At 37.0% G+C, this 24,251-nt stretch overlaps 1 protein-coding gene across 2 annotated transcripts in view; it reads right to left on the bottom strand.

Annotated features, from left to right (window-relative positions):
* Nucleotides 1-24,251, bottom strand: part of LOC122807038 (cell migration inducing hyaluronidase 1) — a 378,711-nt gene that overhangs the window by 130,305 nt on the left and 224,155 nt on the right. For both annotated transcript variants that reach the window (XM_044077939.1, XM_044077938.1), the window contains exons 3-5: nucleotides 19,564-19,704; nucleotides 16,440-16,578; nucleotides 14,286-14,522 (exon numbers count right to left, since the gene is read on the bottom strand). In XM_044077939.1, the coding sequence (XP_043933874.1) occupies nucleotides 14,286-14,522; nucleotides 16,440-16,578; nucleotides 19,564-19,704 (517 nt within the window). The remainder of the gene's footprint in view (nucleotides 1-14,285; nucleotides 14,523-16,439; nucleotides 16,579-19,563; nucleotides 19,705-24,251) is intronic.

Raw genomic sequence — 24,251 nt, 5'->3', positions numbered from 1 at the left:
GGTCTGCATAGGGCATCTCTTTGAGGCCAGTAATCCTCTTTGTGAGGTATTTCTGTGGCCTTTCCAGTTGTTGTAGATGTCTTGTGAGTTACATACCAAAAGGGGCATTGTACTCTATAATGGGTCTAATGAGCGACGAGTAGAGGGGAACAATGACCTCTTTTTTCCTAGATGAGAAACCTTTTGTGATGAGGTGTGCCACATAGAAGGATTTCCTGACTACTGTGGTGATGTGATTATCAAAGGAGAGACTACTGTTCACCTGTGTCCCAAGGTCTCTTATCACACTTTCAGTGTTAAGTAGACTACCACCTATGTGGTAGTTCATGGGTACTGAGTTTTTACCAAAAGGAATGACAATGCACTTTTTGGCATTGAGCTTGAGGCCATGGCTTTGACACCAGGCATCTGTCTCAGCAAGGCCCTTTTGTAGGATGTCCACATCTTTTTGAGTTTTGATTATGGCTCCTAGTTTGCAGTCATCTGCGAACTTCGTTAGCCAAAGACCTTCTGTGTTGGCCTGTACTTCAGAGAAGTAGATACCAAACAGGAGGGGACCCAGGACTGAACCCTGTGGTACTCCACTTGTCACTGGTCTGAAGCTGGATTTGGAGTCTGCTACTTTCACAGTGTGGGTTCTGTCACTGAGCCAGTTGGCAACCCATCTTGTGACATAGGGATTTATACCTAGTTTAGTGAGTTTATCTATAATTCCAGAGTGGGGGATGGTGTCAAAAGCCTTGGTGAGATCTAGATAGGCTGTGTGAACCACCTTACCCTCATCTACGGCTTTGATGACTGCTTCAAAGAAGTATATCAGGTTTAGGAGACATGATCTGCCTTTTACAAACCTGAACTGGGTGGGGTCCTGAGTATGGAGATTACCAATGTCATTGTAAGTTCCATGATGATGTGCTCCATAGCCTTGCAGACCAGGCTCGTTAGGCTAATGGAGTGGTAGTTTCCAGGGTCTGTGGTGGCTCCCCCTTTGTGGAGTGGGATAACTGTTGCTGTGCACCATTCAGTGGGCACATAGCCTGAGGTGAGGCTATGATTGAACATGGTACTTAGGTGAGGTGCCAGTTCGTTCTGTAGTTCATGTAGAACACAGCTTGTGATGTCGTCAGGTCCCATGGATGCTGTGTTCTTGGCTTTGGATAGTGTGTTTTTTCACCTGTGCAGCCGTGATTACAGGAACTTTGCATTCTTCTGGTATAGAGATGGGCCCTTTAGGAGATGACAGAGGAGTAAAGTTAGCACTGAACCTATCTGCCAGGATGTTGGCAATATCCGTTGGTTCTGTATATTTAGTGCCATTGTGCTGTAACTCAGAGCAGATCTGAGTGTTGCCATTGAGATTCTTGACATAGCTATAGAATGCTTTGTGGTTGTCTTTAGAGTCAGTGGCAATTTTGTTTTCATAACTAGCTTTGGAGGATTTTATGAGGGATCTCAGCTTCTTACTGAAGCTGACCAGGGAGTTTCTCCAATCATGGGATTTTACTCTTTTTTGCAACAGTTTCTTTCTTCTGTTGTAGAGTTTGTTTATGGCAGGGGACCACCAGATTGGCTTCCTTTTTTTGGAGGATAGCAACTTGGTTCTGTTAGGGATTGCACGATCCATGCACTCATGTAAGTGCTTATAAAGTGCATTTGTGTAGGATTCAGCAGTCATACCTCTATTGTCCATCAGCATGGGTGTCGTGAAGTTTGCCACTTCTGTCTTAAGAAGCATGAAGTTGGCCCTAATGGGGGGTGAGGGAGGGATGTGGATGTCTAGGGTGATTAGCTTATGGTTGGATCTGACCAACAAGGCATTGACATCTGGTGTGGAGCACCAGTTGCCCATGTTGGTAATAACCAGGTCTAGGATATTGCTGCCCTTGGTGGGGGTGCGGATAAGTTGATCCATGGCATTGGAATTTATGAATTCCAGAAAACGCTGAGCTCAAGAGTTGGTACATGGGTAGTTTTCCCAGTTAATGGTAGGGTAGTTGAAATCGCCCATTATTAGGGTGTTAGGTTGTACCCTAATATTTTCCAGTGTATTAAGAAATGAGGAATGGGAATCCTGGGGCATGGTGAGGGATCTGTAGCAAGCTACAATTTGGATTGCGGTCTTGCCCAGAGTTAGTTGCACTTGGATAATCTCGGATGCATTATGCTGAGCAACTAGCCTGGAGCTGTGGACATCCTTAATGAATATGGACACGCCTCCGCCTTTAGTGTTTCGGTCCAGGTTAGGTGGCCGAAAGGTGTGGTATGAATTATAGCCTGGTAATGCAGGGGTACTCTCTGGAGCCTTGAACCAGGTCTCTGTCACTGCACAGATGTCGATGTTCTCCATTTTAAGGAGTGCCTCGAGAGAGTGCATTTTGAGGTTTAGACTTCTAGCATTGAGTAGCAATACCCTCAGATTCTTCTTGCCTGTACCTGTTAGGGTGGTGAATTTATCATTTGAACCTTGCCTAAAAAAGGCACTATAGGGGTCAGTCTGGCAGGAATTCAACAACAGGCAAGAACTTCATTATCCCACTCAGCAGAAGCAATACAATGTTTAAGAACTCAGTGTAATTTTGTCTTATTTTAGGAATATGCAGAGAACAAGGCCAAACAAGAAAAGGTAAATTCCCTACCCCAGTATTCCATTTCCAAACGGACAGTGTTAGTTGCAGCTACAGTATGTGTTGACTAAAGATTTGTCTGAGAAACTGCATTCATTTAGCAGGTTGATGAAATAAGGATGAACTCATTCAAGCCCAAAATACCTTTTTGTATATTTCCAGTTCACACCCATACTGCCTTATGTCATCCAGAACTTTTTTGGGTCTGGATTCTTTAGCTAAGTGACCTACCAGCTAATAATAGGCAGTATTAGAAAGAGCAAGACATTATTAACAAAATGACATGAAGACAGTTATTCTAAGATGTCCTGCAGTGGAGAAATTTATATTTGTTTACCGCTTATTAATATTTTCAAATGTTTGTTCATATTTTCATAAATGAGACACCTACATGTTGTTGAGGTGTATGGTATGAAACACCAATGTGGGAGACAGGATAATTCACCATCAATGTTGGTTTATATCACACTGTACTGGAAATATTGCTGGCAATAATGAAAATAAGCAATATCTCTATTTGTACTTAATACCTCAAAACCTATGTGACTTACAAACTGTTGCATAACACTAAATGTGAAAACTTAGATTTTGCTGAAGAAAACTGTTGATGATATTTGCATTGCACATCTTGAGAGATATCCGGTATTATTTGTTTTGCTAATTATATAATTAACAATATGTCCTCCTATTTCTGTAAATATCTCAATAAACATGCACTTATAAATGAATTACTTGTTGTCGTGTGAAAGCTTATGTCTAGGTTGTACAATTTTAAGATACAAACATTTATTTGTGAAAGTTTACAAAAAAGTATAATTTGGGGTTTGTGTGTATTATATTGCAGTATTTATGTCAAAGACTATGAATGCACTGACTATTATCACTGCAAAGAATACTTCTTACTGATACCTCTGCAATGTGTACATTTTTAATAGCTTTTATTGTTCACAAAATATTTACAGTTCTTTATTTTATGATTTTTAAGTTTATTTTTCAGAAAATACTCTGGAATGCAAGATGTGTGCAGGCTGCTGGAGGTGTGACATTCCACAGCACACATGTTAATGAGTAAACTCTGTAAAGACATGAAGAAGGATGCCATCTAGTAATTGATGTATTTTTTTAGTAATGTTTGTTTTGTATTACAAAAACAAAAAATGTTGTGGTATGCCAAACTAAATCATGAGACTTCCATTATTAAGGTAGTTGAGCACTTTCATTCCTTAACATAAAGAAACTTCACCAGAGCTAACTACATAAGTTACACAACTTAAACACTTCACACTCAATAAATTCACTGACACAATCATCTGTTTGGTATACCACTGCATTATTTTTTGATTTTGATACTGTGTTTTATGCCATGTTTCTATATTTTTTGTGGTTCTCAGTTGTTTTTTTTTTTTTTTTTGGTTACAAAATGCAACCTATTGCTAAACTGTTGGCATATTCTTTCTTAATGTGTTGCCTTTTTACTGTGAAACGTTTAGCAGAATTCTAGAACTACCTAGACTTGTGATACTCTGCACCATGCCAAATAGATTTTTGGAAAAAGATCGGTCTGTGGTTTAACAATCTGAACTGCGAGGAAGATATGGAACACAGAGGAGACAATGCACATTTATATAACCATAGCCGTGGGCCAGCCAGCAGAAAAAAATGCACTTGACTACACGAATACTGTGTTTATGATTTACAATATTCAGAAAGAAAATCAGGAAATAATAATCCAATTTTGCCATACATATATGAGAAATGAGGTTTTCATACACACCACAGATGAGAATCATTACAGTGCTGTGGAAGTTTTACTGGACTTGGAAAATAAGGTGAGAGGTGACCCATACAGTATTCCTTTTCTTCACAGTTCATCAAGTTACACATCGCTGCCAATGCAGTCAAAGCAGCCAGGGCAGGCTTGGCAACTACAACAGAAATGCCTTATCTTGCACATGGCGTCTTAAGTGGAAGCAGAAATGCTGGAAACTTCTCAAGCCTCTTTAGGAAAATGTTGATATTTAAACTATACAGTAGGCATGTTAGAAAGATTGTTTTAAAATCAAAGTAAAGACTCAATGTGTATTCAGAATACTGCATTAAGTAAGTAATGTTGTCATCAAACTTTGTTCCAGGAGTTGTCTATGCGAATCTTCAGTAATTGTGCTGCAGTTATGTGAAGTTGCCAAATTAGATACATTTAATAGCAATGCAAATTTAATTCAGCATTTTTTTTCAGATAATATTTTTTGGAATCTATGGGATCTGCTGTTACCTATCAAAATATTATTCACTTAAATGTAATTCATCAAAACTAATTTAGAAACAGATTGCACAAAAAACAATACGACTAAACCTCAAAAACATTTTTGCAGGAAGACTACCCCCTACAACATGGAAGGTGTGCCCTCCAGCTCCCCCTCTCACTACTTATTCCATCGCCAAGGTAATGCCAAAAGAGAGAAAGATACTATAACTTTCAGTTTTTCAACCTCCAGGAAAAAAAAAATATGTAGCATAGGAAATAAAATGGTTACATCTATTGCAATGGAATCTGTGTTGATAAAATCTGGTGTGTAAAATGTGTTTAGATGAACTACATTTCAGACCTGCCAGAGGGAGGAATGCCCTCCATTAGTGTTATATTTGCAGAAACAGTAAGAGAATAAGTCAGACTGACTTCATTACTTGTAACTGTATGAGGATATTCCTCAGTATACTAGCAGTGTAAAAACAGCATGACCTTACTACAGCTGCTAAATCTTTGTAACATTTTCTTCCCTGAAAAGAATACAAATGAGCAGGTTCATTAAGAGTTGCACACTCTGTATAGATATCAGCAATGCCAACCTGAAATACTTCTACACATACTTAAAACTATACCCGAAATATTAAGCTAATGGCATCCTTTGGGGTGCAGCTGAAGTTCCATAATGGTGCATCGTACCATTTCTGGCTGAGAGGAGTACCATTCCTTCAAGGTACCAGACAGCTTTTCCAGGTTCTCTACAAACTTTGGAAAACAACTCTCCAAAGGACAGCAGCTGGAAGGCTGTGAGCCGAGGTGCTAGATTGCTTAAGGTGCTGTTTCATTAAATAAGATTTGTTCATCTTTATCGTGGTCGGTTGTGGATTTCTCTACAAACTTTGTTTTGCACAATTAAGACTCATGGGTATATTTCTGAAAACAGCAACTGGTTTCATCAGATAAGCTATATACATATATATATAATTTTTTTTTAACACAATCACAATATGCAGTGTCCAAACAATTAGTTTTATGGTACCAGATCTAATGCAACCAAAAAGTGTGATTTGTTATAGCATGAGCATTATAGCCAAGTTATGCCTACATAACTGAAATCCTCCTGTATAGTTGTTATACCTTTAGGTTTACTACAGGAAATTTAAAAATAATAATGTAAATTGTTCTTCCATTCTGATATCCAGGTGATGGCAATAGGGTCCTCACTTGGTTTCAATTATATTGGGATCTAACAACACAAGGCTGTTAATAATTACTTGAACAGTCATACACTATGCTAGTAGGAGCTGATCATATCCAAATACAGCCAAATACCATAAACGTCACACAACTAAAGTGTTTTTACTCTATGTATTTGCTACCACTACGCTTAGAAAAACACAGGATGTAATGTCTCCAAATCTTAAAACATCAGAAACCATTACACTTAAAAGAGAGATATGTGGCATCTGCAGACATAAGGAACAGCTTTGACAGTGCATTAGCTAGATAATCCCAAGCTCATAAATGTTTTTAATAGCTAAAGCATTTTAAAGTGCACCACTGGTAATAAATTTGAGCACACACATTTAGACTGATGCCAGACCTCTGTGGCTAAGCATTATAATGAACAAATGCCGCTCCCACTTCAAATGCAGGGATCCTGCTTACCAGTGGACCATACCATCTGCAACTATTAGGTTCATAGCTTCTTACATTTGTACAAGGCTTTCCTGTGGACTATACCACCAGCAACTGCTAGGTTGATAAGTACTTAAGCTTATACTAGGCTTACCAGTGGACCATACCACTGCCAACTGTTAGATCCATAAGTTCTCAGGTGTATACTAGGCAAAGATCATTAGGAGATCAGGCACTACAGTTTACTTACTACCCCATTCCTTAAAAGACTGAGATGCCTGACCAAAGAGCAATTTATGACTACCCATCTAGTCATTTAAATTAGATTTAAAGATTTTGTTTGTTACGGAGTGGAAGCTTATTCCAGAAGTAAGGGAATCCTTTGGGTGTGATGTCTGTCTGCCTAAATATCAGGTCCTGTTCATACTATGGTGTAGACTTAGGCCTGTCCTGCAGGGATGTGTGGCACTTGCAGCAAACAAATCTTTAGAAGGTCAACTAACTCTGTCGCAGCTGATTAGAGTCATCATTCACAAGTAAAACAACAGTATCCTACTTGTGTAATGCACCTGCTGAAGTGCATGTAACCCACAAATAAAACACAAATGGACATTAATGGTGATTTAGTATTGTTGCCAATAGTGTTCAGTACAGACTGTAGGCCAAATTATCAAAATGGAAGACAAAATAACCTCCTTAGGTTCATAGGTTCTTAAACAAGCAATCACTAGGACCATAAAGAGCTTAGCCAAATAACCTTTTGTATTGCAATATAATTCAGTAGTGCTCAACCCCTTTGTATGGCCTATGCAAGATAACCTAGGGGAGAATTTATGACAGCTCGTCCAATTACTGAGATTAATTTTGGAACCAGCTAGAGCACTGCTTTGTTTGAAATGTAGGAAGAGCTTGTTTCACAGATATGGAATGTAATAGGTTCGGTACATCTCCTGCCAGCAAGACTTTTTTATTTGTTCTTGTAGGTTGAGGTCCTTGACATAGGTGTACTGAAATCATGGTAGGTACTAAACCCAGGTACATATGGAATGCTGTCAGTAAAGGAATCTCCTTAATATCAAAGTCATCCTAACTTTTTCTTTCTCATATTTAATAACCAACATGTACTACAGTCAGAAGTAGTGGGCAACAGTGTACTTTTATAGGAGCCATATTAAGGCCTAAGATAGTCTAGTATTCCACAGAACTAATTGTCTTTGAAGTTTTCAGTTTGTTTGGAAAATTCACAAAAAATTGACATTATTATTATTATTATTATTATTATTATTATTATTATTATTATTATTATTATTATTAAACTATATATTGGTAGGCCAGTTTTTAGATCATTCCTAAAGCAGCTGAGGAATCTATATGGGTTTGTACTACAGAAAATATGCATTTAACATTTAAATGAAATGTATATTATGGATCTGTGCTCTTTCTGTACTACGCATTTGTATTTCTCTGGAGCTTTTCTCCCCAGGACTCCATTGAAAATGAGCTCCTTGTAGCCCAATGGACTATCCTGGAAAACAAACTTCAAATAAACAAACTGCAAATAAATAAATAAATAAATAAATAAAACAGATGTCAGTCAATATAAGCAACACAACTCTTTCTCTCTCTCTCTTTCTGTTGTTCAGAAAAAAAATCACATAATTTAAAAGATACTGATAACGAATGCTAATTAATAACATATCAGCACAAAAATACTGAACTAAAAATAACTGTAATATTTTTAAATTCAGGATTATTTCCTCCATATGACAACCACCATTCAGTATTTAAATCTCCTTTTTCTTTTACTATAACTTCTAATACTCCTATAACCATTTACCTTTATGGAGGCCACTTTTCCTACCCACTAAAGCCCCTTAGATATCGCGTGAAATATAGAAAGAATGCTGATGTATTGTAATGCATGCAAGTGTTCAGAAAACAAATTTTGTGCAATGTACTGAATACAGCATTGTGTCAGTGTGCCAGCACTTCTCACAAAGCACCAATAGAGGGCAGTGCCAATACGGGCAAAATGTCTGTTCAGTTGAGTGTCTCATGAAACATGACACACTCATAGGAGCAACACTCTAAACTAGCATTGCCACCAATCTGTTTTTTTTTGCCTGACTATCCGGAAATCAGTCCGATTGTCTGGTAGTCTGGGAAACACTGTACAAACTCTGATATTCTGTTTCAAAAAATGAAGCAGGCTATCACAGTTTGTTAAATTGGCGGATTTACTATGCTTTTTTTTTTTACAGAAAAGCATAGTAAATTAGCAGAAAGAAGGCATAAGGAATAGAAAAGGAGGGCATTCCTCCTCATCTGACATGACAATGACATCACAAAATGGGTGGAAAGTGGGCAGGAGAGGGAAGGAAATGGGCAGAGTTGGGGGCATTGAAAATACATACAAATCCTCCACTACTTCACCAAGGAAACATGTAGAATACAAAAAGAGAACACCAACTGCTGCAATACTTCTTTTTTATTCTGGTACCTCGGCCTTCGCCTTCTCCTGGAATACATTTTTTACTAAGTGCTCCACCCATTTTTATACAAATCTTTAATTAAATAATTGTTGCACCATATTAATATTAATTAATCACCATAGTTTCATTGCTACTTAAAGCAGACTTGACATTTCTATGTGACATAATAATAAATAACTTTCATTTTAGTACTATGAACATATATATAAATACCAACAATGAAATTGTATACCTGTTTTTGACACAATGTTAACCTTACAAGCCATTTACATAATCACATTTAAATTATTAGACAACATTGAGAAGTATGTGAGAACATTTACATGAACTGCCTTTACTATGAGCATTGTTTATAATCCAAATACTGTAAGAATGTTACTTATATCACAAACATATTAAACCTCCATGTTCATCCCATTTGGAAAAATGGTTTTCAAATTAAGAATGAACCTTGACTCCATCAAAAGTAGTTTCTCACGAAAAATTGCTTCATTTCCACACACATTGGGTCTACCTAAAACACTATAAACAAATCCTTCTGGAACCCCCCCATGTTTATCCAAAAAATGCTTTCCTACTGGGCTCTCCATTCTCTTATGCCTTATATCACCCAGGTGTTCCAAAATCCTTAATTTCACCCTTCTAGTGGTTTGTCCTACATACCAATTCTGCCTCTCACATCCACATCCTATAATATACACAACCCCCGTTGAGTTGCAATTATAGAATTCCCTGGCTCTATATTTAACCCCATTGATTTTACAACCATCCAAATTCCTGATTAACTCACACACTTTACATTTTCCACATCTAAATGAGCCCCTTCTCTCACCTTCATTCTTTTTTTCCTTATTTCTGGAATTTAGAATTTCCCTGAGGTTAGAATATCTTTTATAGGAAAAGGTTACCCGGGATGGAAAAAGCATTCCAATTTTGTCATCTTCACAAATAATTGGCCAGAATCTATCCACTAGTTCTTTTAAAGTTTGAGAAAAATGAGAGAATTTGGTTACAAAAAATATTTTTTCATCTAATTCCTTGAATCCACTATTGCCTTTACACTGAATGTCACGGTCTTCATATACTCCCACCCCTTTGAATCTAACTTTCTTCCTGGGCCTTCCAACTATGCCCAATTCATCTTCCACCCTTCTTCTAGCTTTTTTTATGCTCATAACGGAATACCCTCTCTCCAAAAGTTTTCTTTCCACTTTATTGAATTCTACTGATATTAACTTTTTTTCTGAGATGTGTCTTCCTATTCTTTTAAATTCACCAAATGGGAGAGATTCAATCAAGGAATCACTGTGCATGCTAGAGGCATGGAGAAAATTCTCTGCTGCAGTCTCCTTATAAAAAGGTTTATATTGAATTATATTTTCCTGACTCACATAGATTTCTATATCCAAATACTGGATGGATCTTCCCCCTATGTTACTGGTGAAATCTAAGCCCCAATCATTCTGCCTCAACTCAAACACAAAATTATTAAACTCCTCTGGTGCACCTCTACATAAAAATAAAAGGTCATCAATAAATCTCATATATTTGACTACCTTATTTCTATAGAAGACAGAGGGATAAATATAACTGTTTTCAAAATGGGCCATAAACAGTATTGCATATGAGGGCTAAAGCTCCCAGGAGCCTTTTCGCAATTAAATTCAAAAAATTTTCCCAAGCTCATCAGTTTTCATGCTTAACAGCTTTTAAAGTACATGTATAATAGCCAAATTTACTCACCTCGGGCTAAGCATTATAATGAACAAATGCGCTCCACTTCAAATGCAGGGATCCTGCTTACCAGTGGACCATACCATCTGCAACTATTAGGTTCATAGCTTCTTACATTTGTACAAGGCTTTCCTGTGGACTATACCACCAGCAACTGCTAGGTTGATAAGTACTTAAGCTTATACTAGGCTTACCAGTGGACCATACCACTGCCAACTGTTAGATCCATAAGTTCTCAGGTGTATACTAGGCAAAGATCATTAGGAGATCAGGCACTACAGTTTACTTACTACCCCAATCCTTAAAAGACTGAGATGCCTGACCAAAGAGCAATTTATGACTACCCATCTAGTCATTTAAATTAGATTTAAAGATTTTGTTTGTTACGGAGTGGAAGCTTATTCCAGAAGTAAGGGAATCCTTTGGGTGTGATGTCTGTCTGCCTAAATATCAGGTCCTGTTCATACTATGGTGTAGACTTAGGCCTGTCCTGCAGGAATGTGTGGCACTTGCAGCAAACAAATCTTTAGAAGGTCAACTAACTCTGTCGCAGCTGATTAGAGTCATCATTCACAAGTAAAACAACAGTATCCTACTTGTGTAATGCACCTGCTGAAGTGCATGTAACCCACAAATAAAACACAAATGGACATTAATGGTGATTTAGTATTGTTGCCAATAGTGTTCAGTACAGACTGTAGGCCAAATTATCAAAATGGAAGACAAAATAACCTCCTTAGGTTCATAGGTTCTTAAACAAGCAATCACTAGGACCATAAAGAGCTTAGCCAAATAACCTTTTGTATTGCAATATAATTCAGTAGTGCTCAACCCCTTTGTATGGCCTATGCAAGATAACCTAGGGAGAATTTATGACAGCTCGTCCAATTACTGAGATTAATTTTGGAACCAGCTAGAGCACTGCTTTGTTTGAAATGTAGGAAGAGCTTGTTTCACAGATATGGAATGTAATAGGTTCGGTACATCTCCTGCCAGCAAGACTTTTTTATTTGTTCTTGTAGGTTGAGGTCCTTGACATAGGTGTACTGAAATCATGGTAGGTACTAAACCCAGGTACATATGGAATGCTGTCAGTAAAGGAATCTCCTTAATATCAAAGTCATCCTAACTTTTTCTTTCTCATATTTAATAACCAACATGTACTACAGTCAGAAGTAGTGGGCAACAGTGTACTTTTATAGGAGCCATATTAAGGCCTAAGATAGTCTAGTATTCCACAGAACTAATTGTCTTTGAAGTTTTCAGTTTGTTTGGAAAATTCACAAAAAATTGACATTATTATTATTATTATTATTATTATTATTATTATTATTATTAAACTATATATTGGTAGGCCCGTTTTTAGATCATTCCTAAAGCAGCTGAGGAATGTATATGGGTTTGTACTACAGAAAATATGTATTTAACATTTAAATGAAATGTATATTATGGATCTGTGCTCTTTCTGTACTACGCATTTGTATTTCTCTGGAGCTTTTCTCCCCAGGACTCCATTGAAAATGAGCTCCTTGTAGCCCAGTGGACTATCCTGGAAAACAAACTTCAAATAAACAAACTGCAAATAAATAAATAAATAAATAAAACAGATGTCAGTCAATATAAGCAACACAACTCTTTCTCTCTCTCTCTTTCTGTTGTGCAGAAAAAAAATCACATAATTTAAAAGATACTGATAATGAATGCTAATTAATAACATATCAGCACAAAAATACTGAACTAAAAATAACTGTAATATTTTTAAATTCAGGATTATTTCCTCCATATGACAACCACCATTCAGTATTTAAATCTCCTTTTTCTTTTACTATAACTTCTAATACTCCTATAACCATTTACCTTTATGGAGGCCACTTTTCCTACCCACTAAAGCCCCTTAGATATCGCGTGAAATATAGAAAGAATGCTGATGTATTGTAATGCATGCAAGCGTTCAGAAAACAAATTTTGTGCAATGTACTGAACACAGCATTGTGTCAGTGTACCAGCACTTCTCACAAAGCACCAATAGAGGGCAGTGCCAATACGGGCAAAATGTCTGTTCAGTTGAGTGTCTCATGAAACATGACACACTCATAGGAGCAACACTCTAAACTAGCATTGCCACCAATCTGTTTTTTTTTTGCCTGACTATCCGGAAATCAGTCCGATTGTCTGGTAGTCTGGGAAACACTGTACAAACTCTGATATTCTGTTTCAAAAAATGAAGCAGGCTATCACAGTTTGTTAAATTGGCGGATTTACTATGCTTTTTTTTTTTTACAGAAAAGCATAGTAAATTAGCAGAAAGAAGGCATAAGGAATAGAAAAGGAGGGCATTCCTCCTCATCTGACATGACAATGACATCACAAAATGGGTGGAAAGTGGGCAGGAGAGGGAAGGAAATGGGCAGAGTTGGGGGCATTGCAAGGGGTGTGGCCTTGCTCCAGTTTAAGCCACAACAAAATGTGGCAACCCTACTCTAAACACCAGTCAGTTTAGAGTGAATGATCATAGGAGTAAATGCTCAAAAAATGAACAATTATTACTTTCTATTTTTTTAGGGGACAAGCCCCCCTGCACCCCACCCCCTGCTAGGTATATATACTAACTGCAAGATCACACAATGGTGGGGTAAGGGAATTTGAGAGTTCACTCCTCCTAATTGTCACCTTTCAGTCCCATCTCTTTGAACAGCTTCTCAACAACAGCCAAGATTCAAAACTTGAACACCATTGTGAAAAATTTTTAACACTTTACTGGCAAAAAGAACAGTAAAAGTAACAAGATGTCATAGCCAGAGCATTCAATTTTAAAATAAAATACTGGCACTCTTGATTACATGTTTATCACCATGGTTTAGTTACTTCTTTCATGCCTGAGTATGTTTTTTTTTTTTTTGTCCAGTTTCTTTAACCCGCTTTCGATGTATATAAACGCTATAAGCTCTTTTGATAGTCCCTGGTCTATGTAAAAACCAAGACCCAGTCAGGCTTGATTCATTTGTTCACCCAGTTTACTGGTATCCAGGGACACTGAGCACAAGAAAGATGAATCAGGTATCATAAACCTTCATCCTGCATTGAGGAAGCAGATTTTTCTTCTGTGTTTAAATGCCCCACCACTGGCTGACAGATACAATGTGATGCTAGCTATGAGAGGCTCCCATGGAGGTTTGTGCTTTACCATATCCATTGTGCTTAGTTAGACAATGAAACTTTCATTGGCAGGCTTGCACCCTACATCCTATCTTCTGACACAGATAATACACCTGTGTTCAAACTTATGCCACTCCTACAGTGGTATATATAACAGTTCCCTCAGGGTAGAAGCACCAGCCTCAGCTGCCCACTGTCACCCTTCTCTAGCCATCTCTTCAAGTAGCAAGGTCATCAATCAATCATATGGTATCGGCTGTTTTCAGGATTTCCTCTCTCTATACTATGCAGCCAGCTGTGCATACAAAATGCTGACACAAAAATTCAATGTAAATCAAAGTAAATGCTGATGTGTAACTTGCTGTGTTGATATAATAAAATGCACATCGATCTCACCTGTCCGAATGCACTACGTCTCCACTCTGAGGGTCAATAATGTGGGCAATGATGCCGCGATGATTCCAATTCTTTTCGAAATAATAGCCACCTTCCGTCATTCCACCAGGATGGAGTGTCTTGTTGAGAAATGTCCATGATAGCTTCTCCTGACCATGAATTTCAAGAGAACCACCCCTACCAACTCCTATAAACTTATGCCCAAAGTAGCTGTGAGGTTGGTACCCATCATCAGACCTGTAACATAAATGGCATAGAAAATTATGTCACATTGTTCTGATACATGTACTGTATATTGTGTTCAGAATGGTACTGTTGTTATTAATAAACATGTTTCCAGAAAAGGTGTTATAAAGTTTGAAAATCCAGGCTAGAACACAATGAATACATAACTTAGTTAAATCATTACTGTTTTTTAAAGCACATGCTTTAAATGGCTGTGTTTGCCGATGATATATAAATTGCTGAAACTATTATTTCTCAAATCTTATAGGTTTGAGCGATAAGTCATTGTGAAAACAGATAAGCATTACAAAAAACAATGACTGTAAAATTTGAAAGGCTTCAGGAATGGACTTTTATGTAGTAATAATCATCATTAAGTTACCTTTTGTGCTTCATTTTGAATTAAATATTCACTGAAACTGTTTCTAAATCATAGCTACATATATATATATATATTATTTGTTCTACAAGGAAGAATATTTTACTACAGGAGAGAGGATCACATCAGTCTATCTTGATTAAGTATTCAAATGAGTCAATAGAAAGAAGTCTGAGTTGCATACAAAACAGGAAAACAACAGGATTTAAGTTGTGTTAAATCTTTCCCTTAAATGTTGACATCAGGTCTTATAAAAAATCCAAGCCAGTATCTCATCTCAACAATGTTATGTCCTAATTATGCTCTGTTTTGTATTATTCAGCAGTGATTCATTTGGTTGATGCCAATGATAATTTTAAGGAAGGAATCTTCACTCAGCAGCCAGTAATAAAGGCATTAAGATTGCATGGGTGGGAGGTTAGCTTAATGGTTAAGGTGTTTGCCTTGCAAACACAAGGTGCAGGGTTTGACTCACACATGGGATAATAGGTTAGGCTTAAAATGACCCACAAGGACAGTTAGCCTAGTACTAATCTATGAACCTATCTATGAATCTATCAGTGGGATGTAACACATGGACAGATTGATCTAATTCAGCATGCTACTGGATTCTTTCACTTGGCAATAAATTGGTTCTGCCCAAAATGAAGGTGGAAAATACCTTTAGGATGGTATTTATGAATGTTTTTAAAAGGCTGATCAGAAGTCAGACAGACACTATCTCAAACATTGCCCAGCATTCCATAAAACAGTACAAAATACAAGAAAGCTTCTATTTAAGTACTTTCAGAGTGAAAATCTGCACTGAAAACTGAGGAATTCTAGGTTCCCACATAAAATGCATCATCTCTCAGATAGGTCTTGCCTACACCAAATACAAAGACAGAGTTTTTTTCAGAACTTTTAAAATATAAGAATAGCACATCTGCTGCCTAAATTATTGTTATTAATTTACTGTCCATAAACCAATACAATCATCCTTTCTTTGCCAAAATAATAAGCTGTTATGAGCCCATGCGATGGTTTTCATAGCTGCTTCATTCTTCCTAGCATATAAAACTGTACTTTACAAGCTATAAGCTGCTTCCAGTAGCTGCGTAATAACATTCTGAAGGTCGAGCATGATAACAATCACTGGGAGATCAGCCAGTGAGGAAATCATCAAAGTTCTTTGCAGGATCCTTTTAAAACGTCACAAGGAGATGTAACCTACACTAAGGCTTTGCAGTCTTGGAGCTGGTTATGTTTTATTGGCAGAGGGAAATTCCCCTCTGCAGGGGGATGCCACTGCACCTTTACATTTCAGGTACCTTTTAGTAACTTAAAAAAAAATCGTAAAGTGGATTCAGTGGAAGTCCTTCAGCTGATTTTCCTTTAGTCATCTGGTATGACTTCTCTGAAGCTAAATTTGTTTTTGTTTTGTTTTTTCGTAAAAACAAGGAAACAAACAAAGTGCCATAAGAACAACATGCAAACAAACAAAAAACTGTATTCCAAGCATGTCTCTTGTTATAGTGAAAGAAATGTAACTCTAGACGCAGTTGCCCTACCTTCCATATAAGATGATGGTCAAGTTACCCTGGAATGGGCAAGCTTCACTTCCAATATGTAATTCGCCTCCATTTTCAATCAGGATATTTCTAGTCCTTAAAATGATTGGTTGTGTTTTGTCAGCAATCACAAGTTTTCCTATGAATAATAAAACCTAATGATTTATAAAAAAATCACTGACACACAGTACAGTGTCAAATAGCATTTTGGCAAAAGAATCAATTATCATTGATGTTATTTTTTGCAGACATCTATATAATAAGAATCCACTGTTTTGGCTGAGAGTCGTATCCTTTATCAGGTCTGGTTGTATTTTCATTTCTATCTATCTAATAAGATACAATGGACAACACTGCTTAAACCTTTGCTTGAGTGGCTACCTGTGGTTCACAGCAATTTGATACATATCAGTCCATCTATCTATCTATCTATCTATCTATCTATCTATCTATCTATCTATCTATCTAATTCATGTCCAGTCTGTCTAGGCCTTTTGATCAAATCAATGTAAGTATTTACATAGTAGCACAGCTCAATTGAGAAGTTGCATGCAGATATGGTGTGCTATGTGTGTTTTCATAAATACACACAGACACACACAAAGCTATATACATTTTATATATGTGTATACACACATGCACACACACACACACACACACACACGCACGCACGCACGCACACACACACACACACACACACACACACACACACACACACACACACATATATTTTGATAGATAAATTTAAAAAGCCTTTTTTTCTGAAGAATGAAATAAATAACGTTGGAATACTAAGGCTAAATCACAAGACCCTGGCCTGTGACATTTACCTATTAGGCTCATAGGTTCATAGGTGTGTACTAGGCTAATGGCCCTGGAGCCTTTACAAGCCTAGCCCATAGGATTACCCTGGCATTGTGCCACCCGACCTTAGTTTCCAGTGCCTCTGTCAAGTAGAGCCACTGGAGTGATCTCTGGGGTGAATTTTCTATTTCCCATCAACTCATCAAGATTTCTCTTGAAGAGGGCCAGTGAGGTGCTCCGCTTGACATGTATGGGAAGTCTATTCCATAGCATGGGCAGTCTCTGGGTTATGAACCTGGCCCTCCAGCTGGTTCTGTTGATTGTGGTAATGATGTTGAGGTCTCTGGCACATGTAGTGTGAAGGGACTGGGATTTCTTTAGCTGTAGCATTTCTAACAGAGCTGGGACAGACATGGCTTTGTAAGTCAAACAGAGATCGCCTCTAAGTAGGCGATATGAGACAGAGATTAGTTGGAGTTTTTTGAGTCTGTCCATATAGAACAAGTGTTTAAGGCCTAAAATCCTCTTTGCGAGGTATTTTTGCGGCCTTTCCAGTTGTTGTAGGTGTCTAGTGAGGTACATGCCAAATGGGTACATACCTATTCCTAAATTATGTCCCAGATTCCTGCAATAGTGCAGCCTGATCAGTTCAAAATCCAGGACACAAGATCCATCCTTAGTCAAGACTCAACTGTACTACAGCAAGCCAGGATTGATAACTTTTCATCCGCCCAAGGTGGGCAATTTTTTATTATGAATGAGTGGAATTGTCAGAACAAACTATGCCTATACCTAATTCAAAGGAAGACTTCATTTTGTTGTCGTGTTTCAAATACAAAACAACTGCTATATTCAATGATTAGAGAAAAGTTAGGAAATATTTTTTTTCCTAAAATCTTGGGAGGGTTGCTATTTTTGAAGATTTATTTTTCTGTGCAGAACACAAGTGCCCAAATAGGAAATACGTGAAGCCAGGCAAATGATAATCCTGCTGCAAGATGGCTTATTGACTCTGTGGGATAACCAACGTACCTAAGGAATTACCTAGCCTTCATTGCTTTAGCTCATCCGCCATGCTATAACTCTTATTATTAGGGGAATCACACCCAGGCGCGCGCACACACACACACACACACACACACACACACACACACACACACACACACACACAGTTATCGTGAGGTTGTACCCTTTCATTAAATGCAAAACATTCTTGCATTTCTTGGATAGCAGCTCAGCTGAAATGCTGCACCACACATCTGGAAATTAAACTAATCTTACCTTTAGCTTACTTGCTTTGACCGATTTCACTAGGATCTTCACAACTCTTCATGGTGCCGTGAAGATTTGTGAATAAAGCATTGCTATTTTATGGCATTGCCTCAGAATGGCTTTACTCTATGGTTGTGCACACTGCTTGCTCTACATTCCCTGCATTTATATATGCAAATAGCAACTCTCTTTAATCACCCAAAGTGAAGGAGACTGTGACAAGGTATGATAAAATAATGAGATTTGTTTTCCCATATACTGTATCTGAGCCTTACTTACATAGTGCAGTTCAGTGCATGTCATCAAGATTACCAGACTCAGCATATTATAATTTGTGCTAAAATGCTGATACATTCACAGCCTTCCATAGTTTGCTTCTTTTTCCTTAGTTCCTGCTGCGTCTCATACTTTCTGTCTTTCCTCTCTTGTGTTTATACTCCTTTCTATTAATTCACATCTCATATATTTAACTTCCTTCAACACAACTGCAGTCTGATGACTGATCTGGTATCACTCACCTACAGAAGTCTCAGTCTGCCCCCCACCCCCCCCACCCCAACCCAACCCATGCATTAGGTGTTTACCAAAGAAGTATTTCCAGCATTATTTTATAGGCAATGGACCTCTGTTTGCACAGCTGCAAACTACCTGTCATCTTGATAATAAAATCCTTCCACATATGTACTGGTTAACCTTACTAAAGAGATATAAAAACTTGGAAGAGGTATTTTCCGAAACAATGGTTATTCATTTATTGTTCTGCATAACTGGATAAGAGCACTGGGTAAAAGTAGTCATTTTCAGACTGAGGCTCAGACTGTATCAGTTATGGAATTGCATTAATACACAGGATAAATAATAAGTTATACATGTAATACATAGCGAATAATCATGCATGGAGTGCAGTAATCATCATTCGATTTGCAGCAACTACAGTACTTAATCATTATTATCAAAGTCCAATAACGGCATAAAAAAATGTTGGGTACTGCAGTTCCCTATTTACTGAGGTGATAGGACAAGCATTTAAGAATATCTAATAATTTACCTCCATCGGATATTTCTATTGACTCCACTGTAGCTGAAGAAGTAAGCAGAAATTGCCTTCCGTGCCCAATATGAACTCGATGGGTTTCACTATGACCAGGGTTCCAAGCATGAAGCCCTATCTCATCTTCCAAGCAGATACCTAATGGTAAGAAAAATATTTAAAACAAGTTACTGATTTTATATATTGTTTCTATAATTTATAGCACACATTAGATATTGCTAGAAAATACCTGGATATCCATACATATGGCATAGTACCCTCTGAATAGTTTTTATAGTTCAGTTCCAAAATCAGCTTTTCAAAAATAATAAAATAATTGCCTGTATTATTACAAATTATCATGTTCTTATCATATAACAAATATTTACAATTCTATGTTACTTTGGCACACCAACATGTGCAGCAAGAGCGTGCTGACCGTAAACAGAAGTACTTCAGCTAGTATTATGTTTGCCAGGCTTTTTGGTTAAAATATACATTATGGTAGCCCCAAGGTAATTAATTCAGCTATTATATCACATTAGCAAGGTTTTTAAATTCAGCTACTATATAATTTTAGCCAGGGTATTTAATTCAGCATCTATATTATCTTTGCCATGATATGTAGTACAGCTAAAATAGTATGTTAGGAAAAGGATTTATTCCAGCTTGCATATTATCCTACCTGTTGTATTTAATTCAGCTAATATATTATCTAAGGTGTCAGAACTTGTCACCGATTTGGGATGCATGGCTAGGCTTAAAAAGGCCCTTGTGGCTATTAGCCTAGTAAACACCTATGAACCTATGCTAGTTAGAGAAATGATGCCAACTAGTATAAAGGGTTAGCCAGCATATTTAGTACAGCTAGTATATTTTGTTGTCGAGGATATTTAGTTAAGCTAGCATATTATATTAGCTGGGATATTTAGTTCACCTAGTGTATTATGCTAGCCTGGGTTATTTATGAGTACATTTTGTATGTCTTAGGCATCATTTTGTGATGTCCTGGGCTGTAATGGCTGGCTTACATACTTGTCATATTTTAGGAAGGCAAAAGAGCAGACACTGCAGACAAGTGCAGATTTATCAAGAATCCTGCTCAGACAACATACTCACAGTTTGCATCCTGACAGAGTGATCAGTACAGATGTGTGTTATGGAACTATCATCACTGAAGGCAGACAACTACTGGATGGACTTATCAACTATTTATGTGAATATCTGCAAGTAATATTTGAAGATGTTGAGCTACTGTATAACTGTGATTAGCTGATACTACATTTCAAGTTAATTTTCGTTGCATAGTTGCCTAATACAATTGTCATCATATAGATTGTCTATATACCCGTTTGAATGGTGTCGCACTGCAGCAGCTCCTGCTGTTGTTGCACTTGCACATAACCTTCAGCAGGTGGCAGTAATGGTACTAGTTTGTTGTTTTAACTTACTGAATAAAAGTTGTTTTCATTTTTTCACAAAAGAGGTTGTTATTCGTATATGTAGTTAAGAAGTGTTTAAATATATTAGCAGTCTGAGGGGTGACTGTGTAACAAGCTAGCACTTAATATTGTTACCTGTTAAGGTTTGTTTGCCCAGTTTGGTTATTAGCTGGGGTGACTTCTGTGCCAATATTGTCATTTGGTACTTTAAATTACCTCTAGATGAGTGTGTGTGTGTGTGTGTGTGTGTGTGTGTGTGTGTGTGTGTGTGTGTGTGTGTGTGTGTGTGTACGTTTGCATGTGCTTACATGTACATTGTGTGATAGGCTGGCATCCATCTACACCTGTTCTCCTATACAGACATTACTTGTTGGGACAAGTTGAGGCTCTCTGTGGTCCTGAATGCATGTATGTGAATGAAAATATGAATGCACTGACATTTACCTATTAAAAATATCTGTGTGATTATAACTACCCAATGGACAACGTATTCCCAGCACTACATAATCAAAACCCAGACTTTTATAATGGAAGTCCTACTGTCTTGGTGCAGCCTTGATATTAAACTGCTATCAAAAACAGTGGCTAAAAGAGGGCAACAGTAGAGTGATATTAACCTGGTTTATAAATGTGAAATAAATAAATAAATAAATAAATAAACATCAAGCATAATAACTGCTGAAAAAATTGCCCCGTCATCCTTCTCTTTTTCTCTAACTTAAGCAAGGCATGTGACTGTGTATTGGGGACTGGCTGCTGGCAGGACAACATGATATGACACACATGAAGACACAAATACTGCTTGACATTCTATTGGCTAGAATAACAGCACAAGCAAACAACAGGCAACAAAAAACCAGAACAGAAAATCTGAAAGTAGGCAGGGAGCAAAGCAAACTGAAACTCCAGGACACAATGCCCCATGAAGCCCTGAACTTTCAGAGGAACTATATTTGCTTTGCAGCAGTGATATGTCTAAGAAATATATGATGTTACAACAATTTCAGAATTTCAAACCTGCTGTTCCTTATCAGGCTTTCATGGGTTTGACTATTCATTCATAATTCTGATAACAGTGTTTGGTTGTTTTTTCAGCCTACAGTCTATACTTGCAAATATCAAATAACATATAAAGATCGGTATATCATATTGCATTCATTATTATTTAGAATATGTGGTTATTTTACTAAGAAATTAATGTGTCCCTTTTTGATGCAGTGTTTGGAGTTTCCTCCCTCTTTTTTTGTTTTGACTATCTTAATGTCAACTATAAATTTTGCATAGAATATTTCCTTTGCTGGAGAGTATAAAGAATAAAGAGATCAAACATACTGTGTTTAGCACAGATCCTTACAATGAGTATTAATGAGTTACATTTGTTTGTTTATTTATTGTTTACCTTATACAGATTAATTATTACCCAGAAAGACCCATGCAGTAGACAGTTATTCAAGCTGAGACTTATTTTTGATTATCATTTTTAATTTTATGAAACTTCTTCCATAGTGACAATCCTAACACCTTGAGCTCACTGACTAGTTCATATAAATACAACACTGTACTACTTAAGAAAAACTATGAAAACTCTATGGTGGTAGAGACCACTGCAAACAAGTGTTCGGATACAGTTCAGTGAGTAGCAATTTAAGAAAGCCTGAACTGTTAATGCCACTGCAAAGATTATTAGTGACACAAGGTTTGGAGAAAAATCAGTACTTCTAAAAAGTGACACTTCTGAAGGACATTAGGTTAGTGGACTGAGCAGAAAACACCTATAAAGATCATGGTGAGAACCCATGGCCATGACAAGAGACTGAAAAATTTGAGACTGTAGAACAAAATTTGGACACAATGTGGGGGATGAGAGGGAAACAGAGTAATTCACAAGTTAATCGAGTGAACAAGGTTGAGAGTCAAGATAGGATAGAGAGCTATGAAGGCCAGATTAAATGGGGCAGCTAAGCTCAAGGGTGCAGGGGCAATTTTTCACAGAACAGAGGAAGTTCATTTCAGGTAACTAATCTGAATGGATAGTATACTTAATGCTTTTAAGATGCTACGGTGTACATTATACTGGCTGGTATTAAACAAAGTGAAGCACCTGTCATTTAACAGATGAAAACGTATCTGCACACAGACACACACACACACACACACACACACACACACACACACACATATATATATATATATAGGGGTGTGTGTGTCTTCTGATATCTTCCCTTTCCTATGTTCACATATAATTACATCTGATTTGTCATAGTATTGCCTTTCTTTAATTCATGTTGGAATATAACAGATATTATGACTAAGGATTTGTTCCAAATTTCCCTTGAAGAACTTTTGCTGTTTTCCTTTAAATGATGACTGAACTAATAAGGTACACTTGAGTTGTCTTACATTCCTTCAGTCTACGAAATAACTATCAATATAGACAGACACACACAGACGCACACACATATATATATATATATATATATATATATATATATATATATATATATATATATATATCAATAGATAATATGCATACATGCACACACACATATACAAGTAACATGATAGTTTTGAGACTAGCTCGGTTTGCACTGCACACTGCTACTATAATCTCATTTATGTGATATAAAAGCCATAAGAAATTATGGTCCAATAGCAGATGAGAGAGGTACAAAATTATGCCTTTTTATGTGGCTTGTTTTTGCTTTAAGAAAGCCTGTTATACATTTCTCTTTGTCAGTCTATTTCTGGGAAATTAACATAGTTATGTACCACCCAATAGTGAAGTAAGCAATTTTTGTTCATTACTCGGGTCTCCTTGCAAAATGCATTTGCTTAATACACAATCAAGATCTTTCAAACAATTTGGACAAAGCAGAGCTTGCATATTTTCCACTTGAAAATAGTACAAAAAGGATTAATATATAGCAAAATAATGTTTAGCAAGTGCCAATAAATAGGTCAGTATAACATATTTGACATATAAAAACAAAACACACAAAACATTCAGAATGAAAATGTAGATCCAATACTTGCAAACTCTGTATTCTAGTGCCTACTGTTTACTGTTCTGATTACTGTAACTCTTACATTTAGAAGAAGTTAAAATGCAGAAGTAAAAATAAGGAAATTGGATTTCTATTTTAGTACCTCTGAACTGGTTTTGACCTAAAATAACACATTCCATTTTTGCATGTGAAGTGTTTTGGACTGAACTTTTGGAAAGCATGCTGTTATAAACCACAACTTGTAAAATATACTTCTGTC

Source organism: Protopterus annectens, chromosome 7.part0 (genome assembly GCF_019279795.1).
Source record: "Protopterus annectens isolate FY-2018-M chromosome 7.part0, PAN1.0, whole genome shotgun sequence".
Taxonomy (NCBI): domain Eukaryota; kingdom Metazoa; phylum Chordata; order Ceratodontiformes; family Protopteridae; genus Protopterus; species Protopterus annectens.
Note: the sequence above shows the minus strand (reverse complement) of the source record. Positions and strands in the feature narration are given on the sequence as shown.